This window comes from Cervus elaphus, chromosome 29 (genome assembly GCF_910594005.1).
Source record: "Cervus elaphus chromosome 29, mCerEla1.1, whole genome shotgun sequence".
In the NCBI taxonomy this organism is placed as follows: Eukaryota; Metazoa; Chordata; class Mammalia; order Artiodactyla; family Cervidae; genus Cervus; species Cervus elaphus.
This window is the reverse complement of record NC_057843.1, coordinates 46,131,830-46,146,535: the sequence shown is the minus strand read 5'-3', so window position 1 is coordinate 46,146,535 and position 14,706 is coordinate 46,131,830. Positions and strand designations below refer to the sequence as shown.

The following is a 14,706-nucleotide window of genomic DNA, read 5'->3' as shown; positions in this document are numbered from 1 at the left end:
TTTAAAAAAATGCTTATTTGGCTCCACCAACTCTTAGCTGTGGCGTACGGGACTTTAGTTATGGCATGCAGGATATAGTGTCCCGACCAGGGATCGAATCTGGGTCCCCAAGCACTGCGAACTTGGAGTCTTAGCCACTGGACCACCAGGGAAGTCCCTCATCGACTTTTAGGGTCAGTATCTTCAAGTAGCCCCAGAGTAGTTTGTCAATTAATTGGAAAGGTGATGCTGAAATACAGATAGTAAACAGATATCTTTGAAATATGGTGTCTCCCCACATTTCCATATTTTCTGTAGCTTCCATCTATTCCATATTCATTTGCATTAAATCAGGTTTTGGACCATGACAGATTATGTCAAGGACACTTTGAGAAGCAGGAAACAGTGCAGAAGCTTCTGCACTTGGTTGCGTGTTAAAGAGTGCAAGTTATAGAGATGGTGGATCAGCTTTTCAGTTTCCATCTGCCTAGTTGGGAACCAACTCTGAATTTCAGAAGGAGGTCTCAGGAAAGATCAGTAATTAGTAGTTCCTGGATTGCAAGTCTGATGTTATCCCATGATAACATCAGTGTGAGTTGGACTGGGCACTATCCTGTGGCCTTTAGGTCACTTTGCAGATGATAGTGGGGCACTCATCCCTTCAGTAGACGTTTATGAGTCTGCGCCGTGAGACAGAGCTGTGAATACAGGTGGCTGTGCTTTGCTCTCTTCACTGATGCAGCTTCCAGGGAGGTGAGCTGTCTTCCCATACTAGTCATACCAGAGAGAAATAACAGAGTAGGAATACTGGAGAGAATGGTTACTTCCAAGAGGATGTTTGGGAAGTCCAGAAAGGTTTGCCTGAACGTTATAAGATGAGTAGTATCTTGGTTGGTAAATTAAGAGTGGATGGACACTGTAGACAGAGACTAAATGATGAGCAAAGGTCTAGAAATGAGAAATCACCTAAGGCCAGCTTTTATTCTTAATGTTAAGATTATGTGTGTTCATGTCCTATCTTTTCCTGTGCATGGGTCAGATTGAAGCATTGCTGACTTACATTTATCTTTTGATTTATGAATCAGTGAAGGGGTTGATTTTAGAGGAAAAAAAAATCACTTTCTTTCTTGCTTTTTGGTCTAGGTATTTCTTATTCAGGTTTCCAGGTAGAGGCCGTAGATGGAGTAAAACTGCACCTGCTGGATGATGTTAGTAGCTGGGAACCCGGAGATCACATTGTGGTCGCAAGCACAGACTATTCCATGTTCCAAGCAGAGGAGTTTACTCTTCTTCCCTGTCCTGAGTGCGGCCGCTTCCAGGTCAAAGTCAAAGGTATCAGACTGCTAAGAAGGCTTCTTGGGAAACACTCTTCTTGAGATATGATTCTTGGGATTCTTTGTTTTTCCTTCAGTCATCATTGCCGTCACCATCATCATCAATACTGAAGGTCTTAGCAGTGGGCTTCTTTGAACAGTAGAGTCCCGGAGGATGTTAGATAAAAGTAGTCATTGAGCAATAATGTTGCTGTTAATGATGTATTATAGACAAATCAGTGTTTTTATGCCAGTTTCTATATTTAAAAAAAAAGAGATGGAAACTAGATGGATTGAATTTTTTTTCAATATGCTTTCAAACTTTTTTTATTAAATTTCTGCTATTAGATAATAGTAAACTAGGTTTATTTTTTAAATAGAAGTGTCTCTTTTTTATGTAAAAAAAAAAGAAACTCATGGTCTTTGAGTGTCTGCTTTCTTGGCCAGTAGTAGATCTCACAAATACTTAAAATGAAACCAAAAAGGTATTTTCATAAAACTACATTTTGTGCCATAATCTTGATGAATGTATTTTTTGAGAGAGAGCAATATACAATGAGATCCTTACTGTAAGCTCTGTTTAGAAAGAATGACTGACATTTACCAGTTACTTATTTTGAGACTGGTGATAGGCAAAGCTTCTTTCTTCATTGCCTCAGTTATGGGATTCATTGTGCATTCATTCATTATATTGCTTTCCTTGCTTCTGTAATAAAAATTATGCATTATACATTTATGATAGAAAACAAAAGAATTTAGAGTAACTAATAAGTACTCACTCAATGGGTAATTTAGAATTTTCAAGGTTAAAGGAAACTTTTTTGCTTTAAAAAAAAATGAAATTGACTCACTTGGCAGTTTTATCCTGCTTCACTCAGTGTTGTACTTTTCCTTCTTGACCATACAGGCCATAAGCAGAAAGCTGAAAAGTAAAAAATCATCAGACCATCTGGCATTAATTTTGTTTGGAAATTCCCATTGTTGTTAACAAGTATACATGATAATGAATCTCCATTATTTGGTTTATTTGTGTTTTTCCTTCCTGAGTTTATATAGTTCAGTTCAGTTCAGTCAAAGATCAGATAAAAGCTCGTTGGTAAAATGTTTCTAAGTTTTTAGTAAAGGGGGGGATTTAAAAGTGCATAATAATATTATAAAAGAAGTGGAAAGAAAAGATAGTTATTTCTGGACTGTTAATGTCCAAGTGCAGATTACTTTAGCTTTAAAGAAGAAGCAAGAAAAACTTGACACCCTATTATCAACATCTACAAAACCATTAGTTTTCCTAGATACGGCATGTACTTGGGTATTCATGTGTCCTCAGGGGAGTAGAACAAGAGCCCGTGGACAGGAAGCAGAGAGAGACAGCATGGACACTTAGTTAGGTTCCAGATTATTGGTGCTGTTCAAGAGAAGACTGAACTATTGGCTTGGCCAAAAAGTTCGTTTGAGTTTTTATGTAACATCTTCTGGAAAAACCCAAGTGGAACTTTTTGGCCGACCCAGTACTTTAGGGAGGAGTAAGCTCTCCGTGTGTGGGTTTGATAGTTGGGAGTGAGGGTTAAGGGCACTGAGTGTGGGTGATTAGAGTAGGAAATCCATAAAATCTCTGCTTCCTGGGATTCTTTCGTTCTGAGGGATTGAAGAATGGAAACAAACAATAAATTTAAGAATGTCTTGAAGTTACGAGATAAAGATTACTGTCTTTTTGATGTAAGTTTTATGTTTTCTTTGTTCTAATGTTATTTTTGCCTTGCTCTTATCAACCAGAAACACCTCAGTTCCTGCACATGGGTGAGATTATAGATGGTGTTGACATGAGAGCTGAGGTTGGAATTCTTACCCAGAATGTTGTCATCCGAGGAGAAATGGAAGGCTCATGCTATGCTGAAAATCAGTGTCAGTTCTTTGATTATGACACCTTTGGAGGACATGTCATGGTAGGTGAAAGGATTTCATGAATTCTCTGAAACTCTGACTGCTAAGTACATGTTTGACAAAGCTTTCAAGTTTTGGAATGACATCTTTTTGGCTATTGAAATCACGTTTTATTTCTCTTTCCAATGACAAGGAGATTTTAGATGATTAAAAGATAACATTATATCTTCATTTAGTTGAACTGGACTCTTAGTTAAACCATTTAAGAATTGTCCTGTGAAGAATGAAATCAACTTACATGGAGAAGAATGAGTTATACAGACAAAAAGACTAAATAATCTCAGTATTATGCATGCAGTCTCTGAAAGGATCAGGTTTTTTTTTTTTTTTTAACATGATATTATGAAAGGGTAAGCAGTAGTGATGTACATATTCAAGATATGTTTCTGTAAAGATATTTTTTAAATGCAGATTTTTTTATTCTGTAAAAGTACTGAGCACTTATTATATACTAAATGTTGCTCTGTGTACTAATATATTGGACTCCTGGGCTTCATTTTGGCTACATGTGTCTTAAAATCAATTTTTGTGTGTTGAGTAGGATATTATTTTTGGCTACGTTTCTGTTGCACTGATTTCTGATATGTTGGTCAGTGTCATGACTTTGTTTTTAGTAGTATGATTGAAAATCCAGAGTTTATAAATACTGAGAGACTGCTGAAGTTGTGGATCATAGAAGCATTTTTTTAAAAAGAACGGAAGTAAACAACATTATATGCTAACTAAATCATTGAGGGAGGATTTAGAAATAATTATTTATCACAGTGGAGATTATAGAAATGAGCGAACTGGACTAGATAGGAAATGACCAAAATATTTGAACAAACCCACACATATGTACAAAAATCATTTTTGTAGCCTTTCTGGTTACCTTTCCTTGATTCCTAATAAGAGGCTATTTTTTATTACTCTTTAAAGTATTCATTTATGTAAAGAAGCATTTGCTAAATTCTGAGCTGGAGATCCAAGAAAACAGGATGTGAAAGAAAAATGCTTTCATGTCTGGTCTCCTTCAGATATTTTCTATTAAAACAATATTTTGGGGGAATTTCCTTGGTGATCCAGTGGTTGAGAGTCTGCCTTCGAATGCAGGGAACTCAGGTTCGATCTCTGGTCAGGGAACTAAGATCCCACATACCACAGGGCAACTAGAGAGCCCATGTACCCAACAAATATCCTGCATGCTGCAACTAAGACCTGATAACAGCCAAATAAATATTTTTTTAAAAAAAAACAATGTACAATGTATTTTGTTACTTTGCTTCTGAGCTACTTTGCCCTAAACTACTTTGCTTGTGTGTTAGTTTGATTTTTGGTTTTCTCGTAGATAAAGAAGAATTTTACTTCGGTCCATCTTTCTCACGTGGAATTGAAACACATGGGTCAGCAGCACCTGGGGCGGTATCCTGTTCATTTTCATCTATGTGGAGATGTGGATTCCAGAGGAGGGTACAGACATGCAGCATTTGTGGATGGCCTGTCCATTCATCACAGCTTCTCGAGGTGCATCACTGTGCATGGGACAAATGGCTTGCTGGTAAGTAGCCTCATATGGTGTTGATACATTTTATGAAAGCAGTCATCTCAGCATGCCTCATGAATGGCACTTGTCAACCACAGCCAGTCTTGTTACCAATGACATTATACACTTGTATTTTGGCAGATAAAAGACACCGTCGGATTTGACACACTGGGTCATTGTTTCTTTCTGGAAGATGGTATTGAACAGAGAAATACTTTGTTCCACAATCTGGGACTCCTCACCAAACCAGGCACACTCCTTCCCACAGATAGGAATAACTCCATGTGCATCACCATGCGGGAAAAAGTATTTGGAAATTATATCCCTGTGCCTGCCACTGACTGTATGTGAGTAATTGGTGGAGTGAAAAGCTCACGTGTGATGGCCAAGGCCTGTTGGCTTTTGGGGGATATGTTTAGTGGGAGGTTTTTAGAAGATGGGATTTTTCCTGACAAATATTTAAATCACCTTAAAAAAAATGCCTTTCAGGGCCGTTTCAACTTTCTGGATTGCTCATCCCAACAATAATCTGATTAATAATGCAGCTGCAGGCTCACAGGTAAATAACGCTAAAGTACATCAGTGTTTTTTTGCGTTCTTGTTTGTAAATGTTCTGGTTTATATGTATATGCAACATAGTATGTGGTCGTCTAACTCAAGCACCTTGCTTTCTGGTACTGCTTATTTCAGCCTGCTCTCAGAGCAGGCTGTGGTTGAGATGGTTCTTCTGTTTCTTCTACATCATTTGTGCCAGTTAGTATTTATGAGTGTACAAAGACAGATGCTAAATGGAAGAAAAGAGGGGGCTAGTAGTATGTCGGGTTTGGAGAAGGCAATGGCACCCCACTCCAGTGCTCTTGCCTGGGAAATCCCATGGACCGAGGAGCCTGGTGGGCTGCAGTCCATGGGGTCGCTAAGAGTCAGACACGACTGAGCGACTTCACTTTCACTTTTCACTTCCATGCATTGGAGACGGAAATGACAGCCCACTCCAGTGTTCTTGCCTGGAGAATCCCAGGGACGGGGGAGCCTGGTGGGCTGCCGTCTATGGGGTCACACAGAGTCGGACATGACTGAAGCGACTTAGCAGCAGCAGCAGCAGTATATCGGGTTATCATGTCATCTCCAGAGTATTTTTAGTGTATTATGTACAATCCTTCTGGCTTCTCCTATTTCAATCATATGTTCATTAGTAAAAAAAAGCCTTATGAGAATGGGCTATTCTGTAGAATATTATGACAATGGTCATTCTGGTCAAAGGGGCACATCCTTTTTGTTAAATGCAGGGATTTTATACACTTGGAAATTCCACCTCCTTAGTAAAGCAAGGACTCAACTGTGTGCCCTTATCTTATTTATTTATTTATTTTTGGCTGCACTGGGTCTACGTTGCTTTTCTATGGCTTTCTCTAGTTGCAGCAAGCCGGGGCTGCTCTTCTTCGTGCTGAGTGGCTGCTCATTGTGGTGGAGCACGTTCTCTCGTTGCGGAGCACAGGCTCTAGACACACGGGTTTCGGTAGTTGTACATGTGGGCTTGGCAGTTACTGCTCGTGGGACTGTAGGGCACAGACTCAGTAGTTGTGGCACACAGGCTTAATTGCTCTGAGATGTGTGGGATCTTCCTGAATGAGGGGTCGAACCTGTGACCGCTGCATTGGCGGGACGATTCTTATCCACTGCGCCACCCTGGGAGTTTAGCTGTGTGCCATGTACTAGTTATGTGCCTTAAATTGTTTCACATACACATCCACAGGGATAATTTAAGAGAATAAATGAACTATTTTTGGATGACAGAAATGTCTCCTGGATAAGCTCGGAGAAATTTGCATTTGTAATTGAGTGTTTTTATAATACAGCTGCTAATTTATAATATATAAATGAATCTTTAAAACATAATACTATTATGATTATATCTGTGCTGAAAACTATAGCGCAGAAATACGAGCTTTGCAGCAAAACTTGAATATTCATATACATACATCATGGCTATTAACATTTTAAACAGGAAAGGAATACCTATCATTGTTTTCCAGAATAAAGTAAAAAATTACCTGAAGGGAGTATTTCTTCAAGATAGCCAGAAAACAGGTATCACTGGGTGATGGTAGAATTTACATCTGTGGTTTTTCTTAAAAATATAAAGCATAAGTTTCTTACTTGACAGGGCAGAGCCCTGGACATTCAATCATTTCAGTCTTCTATTCATTCATTTTTCATCAAATATTTGTTGAGCCCATATAGGATTTATAGTGAGAGTTTCTAGTTGGAAGATGAGATTTTGGGTAGAGGTGGCCAAGGGTTTGATGTGCCGTCTTACCCCAGGATCATGTGATCTACATTACATGACAAATGAGCACAGAGCAGAGACTCAGCTATTTTCAGAAGTCATGGGTTGCAGATCAAAGCAAATTGCAGAGTCCCTGAAAAATGTAAGTTGAGGTTGCCAGACATCCTTATGAGGGCTCATTTGAGAAAAGAAGATAGCAGGTGTCTGTCTTTTTCCGTCTCTTGTATGTTCTTCTCCCTTTTCATTCTGTGAGTTTTTTTTTTCTCTCTAGAAAAACTGCTCTGGTAAAGCTCATGTTTTGGCAAGGGTTTTCCTCCCAAAGTAAATCAAACTTTTTCTTCCTGTACCTTTCCACTGCCTTTTACAAAGCTCGCTTTACCCGTCTTGACGCCACAGTGTTTTAACAGGAAACAGCTGCTACCTCCTTATCCCCCCTTTTCCACCCCGCAGCCCCAAACTCCGCTGTGTCTTGGGAGGGTTCACTGCCCTTAGTTTATCAGGCTATGGTGTGGAGCCTTCTTCATAGCCCTCTGAGTCCGTCTTGTGCCCCAAAGCATAGAGGTGGCAGACACGTTCTTCAAGAGGAGTTTGTTTTTACTGAGACCTATCTGTAAAGTTTTATCATGGAAAAATGCCAAATACTGCATTCATTTTGCTGATATGTTTTCCACAATTCATCTCTCTTTGTTCCTAAAGGACTTTGTTAAAACTAGTATAGTACTTATAGCTATACTTTAGTTGTCTCTATGTTTCTTGTTCGACTGTGAATTCTTTGAGAACAGGCTATTGTATACCTGGCTCTCAATGAATGTCTGCTAAATTTGAATCGATACTGTACTTTTGGACTATATATTTGAGTTTTAGCAAGCTGCTTAATCAATGTTCCTTGATGTGAAGTTGTCCTTCACATTGGGCTGATTTTTAATTAAATTGTAAAATAAAAAGTTGTCACAGAGGTTAAGAACATTTCATTTCTATTTTTATATCCCATTTTGAGTGTCAGAAAATTTCAAACTCTTCTGCTGCCCCAGTTAAGGTAAAACACTGAGCCTGAACAGACAGGACCCAGGCTGAGACAGCATCCTGATTCATGCATGTGGCGGTTTTTTCTCTTTGGCAAAAAGTTGCCTCAGGATAGGAAGGGCATTGGAGTTGTTTGAAAGAAGTCAGTGATCTCTGTATGTTGATGGATAGTTGTTTAATAGGTATGAGTCATCTATTGATCAGGTTTGGAGGTAAATAGAAAAAAAAAACCCATATTGCTAAAAGGCTATCCTGTCCTGGTCATGTGAAAGGAAGGGAGGCTTGTTTGGTTCTAGTTCTGCATGACTTTTTAAAGCTAATGATAGGAAAGTTATTTTGAATAAAATTTTGGTATCAGCCAGTTCTATCTTTTGTCCCATCTTAAAAGCAAAATTAAATTTGCTTTTTGAAAAATCAAACCTGATACACTGCTTTGAGAGTGCTACATGAGTGCACAACTTTTTAGAGTCAACTCTGAACCTGAAACAATGAATAATTAGTGTTAAGAAGAATAAACTTGTTTGTGAAATGCTTAGTTTATGTGAGGGTGTTTCACAGAGTGGTTTTATAAAAGGATGCCTTTAATGACCTTGCCCTTTTAATTACAGGATGCTGGAATATGGTATTTATTCCACAAGGAACCTACGGGGGAATCCAGTGGATTGCAGCTCTTAGCAAAACCAGAACTCACTCCACTGGGAATATTTTATAACAACAGGGTCCATTCAAATTTTAAGGTAGGTTCCTAAGTTTTAACAATCAGTATGTATAATTTACAGGGTAAAGGATGGACTACTGTGATTACAACTGAGAGATGTTAATACAAGTTAGAACTTGTCATCAGAGAATGTAATTTGTGATTAAAAAGCTGACTCCTAATCCTGCCACATTCAGGATGTATAGACAGCTTTCTGTTTATATACACACAGGAATATATGCTGTGGCGCACATGTACATGCAATCTGAATAATTATAATAGTGGACTTGAATCATGCGTCCTCATCCTCTTTCCTTCTGCTCACTTTCCTTCCAATCTTTAATATCATTGTTTCTAAGGATGTACACATTAGTGTATTGTATGCTTTTGGGACTTAAAAAGCATATTTTCTCTCTTCTCTCAGTGTTGATGGAATGTCCTACTGGACATTTAATATAGTTATGTAAACAGTGAACTATTGTTTAAGAATATTTGACCTAATTTAAAATGATATGTAGGTCAAATAGATGAAAGGCCATTCAGGAACTCTAATTTTCATGATAATTGACACTTAACCTCCTTGGTGATAAAACACATCTGGTTCCTTTTGTACTCTTGAGGCATCTTGATATTTTTATCATGTGATACAGTGCCCAGATTCTTTCCTCTGATGTGATCCACATCAAAGTTCAATTAATAATTTCCCTTTATGAAACTCAGAGGATCCTTTAAAAACCTAAGTGTGATATAATTTGAAGAACTTAGAATCACTTGATGAAGACTTGAGAGGAAAAAACTTTACACAGAATTGTGATATTTATGAACTGAATAGTTGATTAAGAGTGGTAATAATTGAAAATAGCACTTCAAAGTAGAAGTCCTCAAAATTTTAAAATTATTAGTGGTATTACAAAAAACACCTCATTCTAATTAATTTTTTAATGTCATGTACCATGAGGAAATTTAGTATTCTACTATATCAATTTAAAATAAAAGATATTAGATCTGAATAAAGGGTGGATTATTAGATTTTAAATTTAAATTTGTTAAATTTGAGACTATAGTATTCTTTCTTAAAATGCAGTTGATTACATAACCTTTATTAAAATCCCATTGTCTTGATTCTTAAGCATACTGACTCTGCATCATCTGGCATTTGCTTCTCTTCAGTCTTCTTCCTTACCTTGCCTCCCTCCATATATTTCCTGATAGTACATCTAAGATTTTTTTTCCCCTCAGATATGTCACACTTTCTCTCATCCCCAGAAGTTTTGTACAGATGATTCCCTGGAGTGATTTCCTCTGGGTTTTTTAGATGTTTCCCACCTACTCCCTGCCCTTCAGTCTCTGACCTGGTCTTCTGTGTGGCTGGTTTCTTCAAGTGTCAGCTTTCAGATGTCACTTCTTTTAGGAGACATTCCCTGAATTCTCTCTCCTGCCTTCATAGAATGTCTCATCTTGGTGCCTTTCTTATGTGCTGCCAAAGCATCATCTATTTCCTTCATTGTATGCTTACTATATTGTTTTGTAATTGTTTATTTAATTGCATATCTTCCTCCTTGTTTATGGAGTAATAGCAAAGACCATGGTTTTCTGGGTGACATATAATTCTTGGTGACCCCCAAGAAGGGCACTAAAGAAAGGTTTGACCAAATGAGTAAAATTATTTAAAAAAAACAAAACAATAAAGTAGCCATTTTTGTAATACCTTTGTTTGGTTTTTTACCTCTTCTCCCTCCATTTTTGGTAGATGTGATATGCTAAAACTTATTTTCATGTATCCTATATGTCATTATAACTTGGGATTTATATTCATTTCAGTCCATTATTATGTTTTCCAGGCTGGCTTATTTATTGACAAAGGTGTCAAAACAACCAATGCTAGTGCTGCTGACCCAAGGGAGTACCTCTGTTTGGATAACAGTGCAAGGTAGACCTGGTCCTTTTAAGTCACACTTGAGCCATATCTTGCCAAAGTAAAACTTTCTGAGTTGAGCCATTGCCCTCTCCTCCAGTAACATAGTTAAACTGAAGTTTTCAAGGTTTGTAGCAGGGTTTTGAAAAAACATTTATTTTGCTGTTCTAGGTATTGTGGCTGGGATTTTTATCTTAGTGAGATGCCAAAGAAATTGATGCTGCTTCTCCTTTTGACAGTTGCAAATTGATGTTAGAAAGAGTTGTAGAAAGAGAAATAAAAAGAAGAGAGATATGTTGAAAAAGGGTCCAAATTTGGCCTACAGTAGAATATGATTCATTGAAAAACAAGCTAAGATGTCTTAATATAATCCCTGAAAACCAAGGAATACGTAATTTATTGTTAGTGGTCAAAATGGAATGTTGCATTAAATCTATTTCAAGGGAAAAGTCTCAAACTTGATCAAGCTAGTTCTGGTTCAGTTGTTTGTAGTCTCAGATTCACATCATAGCTGGGTTCTTTGTTACTCTCCTTTATAACCACAAAATGTGATTGGAATATGGATCAGCATTTCAACAAAGTTTTTTTTTTTTTTTTAAAACATCCTGTAAATGAGCCAAAATAAATAAAATGTGTCCAATGGAAACAAAATTTTCCGGAAGGTGGCAACTTAAGGTCATATTCAGTAGAAACTGTGTATGACCTTAAGTTGCCATTTCTTCTGGGAAATTTTGTTTCTATTGGAGACATTTAATTTATGTTGCCTCATATACTGCCCATTTAAAAAAAACCAAAACTGTTGAAATGCTGATTTATATCCCAGTCATTTTCCAGGTGGCTCAGTGGTAAAGAATCTGCCTGCCAATGCAGGAGATGTAGGAGATAGGGGTTTGATTCCTGAGTCAGAAAGATCCCCTGGAAGAGGAAATGGCAACCTACTGCAGTATTCTTTCCTGGGAAATCCCACGGACAGATGAGCCTGGTGGGCTACAGTCTGTGGGGTTGCAAGAGTCAGACATAACTGAATGATTGAGCATGATATGAGTCAAAATAAATAAAATGTCTCCAATGGAAACAAAATTTTCTGGAAAAGATGGCAACTTAAGGTCATATTCAGTAGAAGCTGTGTGTGTGTTATTTTTCTATACTTCAGATGATTGACCAACTAAAGGATTAGTAAAGGTGCTAGGTTTAATAGACTCTGTTTGCAGTCATCTAAGAAAAGGATGCCAGGTGCTGTTGTTCACAAAGAAATAAAGTAGGAGCCACACTGTAGCTTGGTGAAGCAGAATCATTGTGACACAGTATAAAAGGTCAAGAGAAAACATGAATGTCACTCAGTCATGTTTGACTTTTTGTAACCCCATGGACAGTAGCCCAGCAGGCTCCCCTGTCCATGGAATTCTCCAAGCAAGAATACTGAAGTGGATTGCCATTCCCTTCTCCAGAGGATCTTCCCAACCCAGGGATTGAACCCAGGTCTCTTGCAATGCAGGCAAATTCTTTACCATTTGAGCCACCAGGGGTGACACTTAAAGAAAAGGATGCCAGGTGTTGTTCACAAGGGAATAAAGGAGGAGTCACACTTTAGGTCAGTGAAGCAGAATCCTTGTGACACAGTAAAAGTGGGGAAATAAGTTAGTAAAACTACTCATCATGAAAGATCAAGTTAAGCCTGAAAAATATTAAAGCAATGCTCAGATAATGTTTGAGAAGTGGAGAAATTGTCAGATTGTTTAAATAAAACTCAGGGTACTAGACACTTAATAGCTGAGCAAGATATGACATAGAAAAAGAGGAGATAAACTTGGGATGAAAAAGGAGTGTATAGATGGCAATAAATTATGAACCAAAAAGAGAATATTAACTGACAAAACAAAGGAATCTTGCTAGAAGATCACTACTGTTTTTTGAGAGATTGTTATAACTAGTAGAACTAGTAATGTGTGCTTTGCTAAGATATTAATAGTATTAGCCAAAAAAATCTTTACATAAAACACAATCGACTCTCTTATCTGCCTTAAAAATTATATGTGTGTATATGAATGGATGAATGAAGAAAATATATTTCAGAATCTATTGATGTTTTCATTATACTTGACAATAAAACAGATCTATTCATAATGGCCTAAGAAGCTCTCTACCCTGTGTATGCATGTCTGATATCATGATAGTCATAATCTTTTCTGGGCTCTCTATACTTTTCTCACTAGTTTATAAAGCATACATGTTGGTAAGGAGTTAGATTCCATTTGGAAGTTGTCATTGAAAAGAACTGATTGTAGAAGAGTAACAAGACATTTGGCAGCTAGTATATACATTTAATTTTGTATAAACTAATGAATAAAATATGCCCACATGCATTCATGCAGTCCAGACATGACTAAAAATGATGACACTCAAACACAAATGAATAATAAGTCAGCTCATGAATTAAACATCCAGTTCATGGGATTCAGAAGGTATTTAATGTATTCATCAAAGGGGAAGTTGACTTAATAGTTAATCAGATGAGTCTTTCCTTTTATCTTCAAGATGTGAAATTACAGGACTCCAAAGATAGAATATTTTAACTCCAGAAAGCTCTTAGGTTAAGACAGGGAAGTTTTATCTAAGAGAGTAAAAGAACATGAAAACCGACTAGTACATTTAAAGCAGAAGACAAGTGAGAGTCGGGAAGTGTGCTGAAGGCTCATAAATTGAAGGGGATGGAAAATTAGCTGCATTTTCTACATACTAAGTGGGAAGGAGGATGAAAAATAAAGGGTATTTAAGCAAGTGGTCAACAATTTATATGGATAGGAATTTCAGAAAAAGTGAGATGGCTACAGCAGAAAATTAGATGTTGCTTTATTGTATTTTTTTTTTTTTTGGCTTTCTTTTAGCACATTGTGTAGTTTCCTTTCCAGAACTGTTCCATCTGCTTGATATTATGTAAAGCTGTTTGGCAGCAGCCACAATGCCAGAAGACTGGGTGACGGCTCAGTCTTTTTACCCCATAGGTCAGAGCTATTTAGTGTAAGGGGTCACATCCACAATCCAAAGGGTGGGCGGAGTGCTTTCTAGAGTGCTGTCCTTATTATCTGTTCTCCATGATCCTGTCACCAAGGAGCAGCTAGTGACCAGTTAAAAAGTGAAATTCGATTATATCATGCTCTGACTCCATGTTTCTGACAACTTTCCATCACACTTATTGATCCACCTACTTTATTCAGGTATGATTGACATGTGAAAAGCTGTGCATATGTAATGTCAAGAACTCAGTAAGTTTGGAAATAAATACACACCTATGAACCATCAAGGGCAAAGTTTCCTTCTGTCTCCTTTATGGACGTTATTTTATGAAGTAAAACATTAGTTTTTTGTCAAAAGATCTATAGACTAGCTCTCTAGAATTTATTTATCTTATGAAACTAAAGCTTTTATACCCTTTGATGATCACCTCCGCATTTCCTCCTCCCTCCAGCCCCTGGCACTGCCATTCTACTTTTCCCATTGCATTTTAGAATAAAGAACCACATCCTTGCCTGAAACATGCCTCCCTCTCTGTCCTCTTCGTCTTGCTTTGAACTTACCAGCCAGCCTGCTTGTTGTTCTTGGACATGCCAAGCTCGCGCATGCCTTTGCACTTGCAGCTTTCTGGGCATAGCTGCTTCTCCCATCGTCACATCTGTCTTTGGTGAGCACTACCATTCCCGGCGACTTTCACAGTAGCATTTGTGCGCATGATACTTCATGATTATATGGTTGAAGCATCTCAACTTGCTGAATGGGTTTTTGTAAAGCTGTCTAGTTTTTCTCTGCCCACCTCCCCAGCTTTGTAAGATTATGATGGAAGTGATCTTATTTTAAGTTAGGAGGCCTTCTGAAATTATTTGAGCTGTTACACTTAACAGTTTTTGACACCAGTTTTTTTTTTTTTTTCTTGGTCTTTTCACTAAGATCCTTGTAAATATTTTAGGAAGAGAAAGAAAAAATAAAATTCAGTCTTTATAACTAATAAGTTGATGAAATACAGTCTACTTTTTAAAG

At 37.5% G+C, this 14,706-nt stretch overlaps 1 protein-coding gene across 1 annotated transcript in view; it reads left to right on the top strand.

Moving 5' to 3' along the window:
* CEMIP2 (cell migration inducing hyaluronidase 2) overlaps positions 1-14,706 on the top strand; it is a 75,746-nt gene that overhangs the window by 30,158 nt on the left and 30,882 nt on the right. Inside the window, exons 6-12 of the mRNA XM_043890717.1 lie at positions 1,123-1,311; positions 3,063-3,232; positions 4,558-4,767; positions 4,894-5,099; positions 5,242-5,311; positions 8,671-8,799; positions 10,601-10,689. Coding sequence (XP_043746652.1) covers positions 1,123-1,311; positions 3,063-3,232; positions 4,558-4,767; positions 4,894-5,099; positions 5,242-5,311; positions 8,671-8,799; positions 10,601-10,689 — 1,063 coding nt within the window. The remainder of the gene's footprint in view (positions 1-1,122; positions 1,312-3,062; positions 3,233-4,557; positions 4,768-4,893; positions 5,100-5,241; positions 5,312-8,670; positions 8,800-10,600; positions 10,690-14,706) is intronic.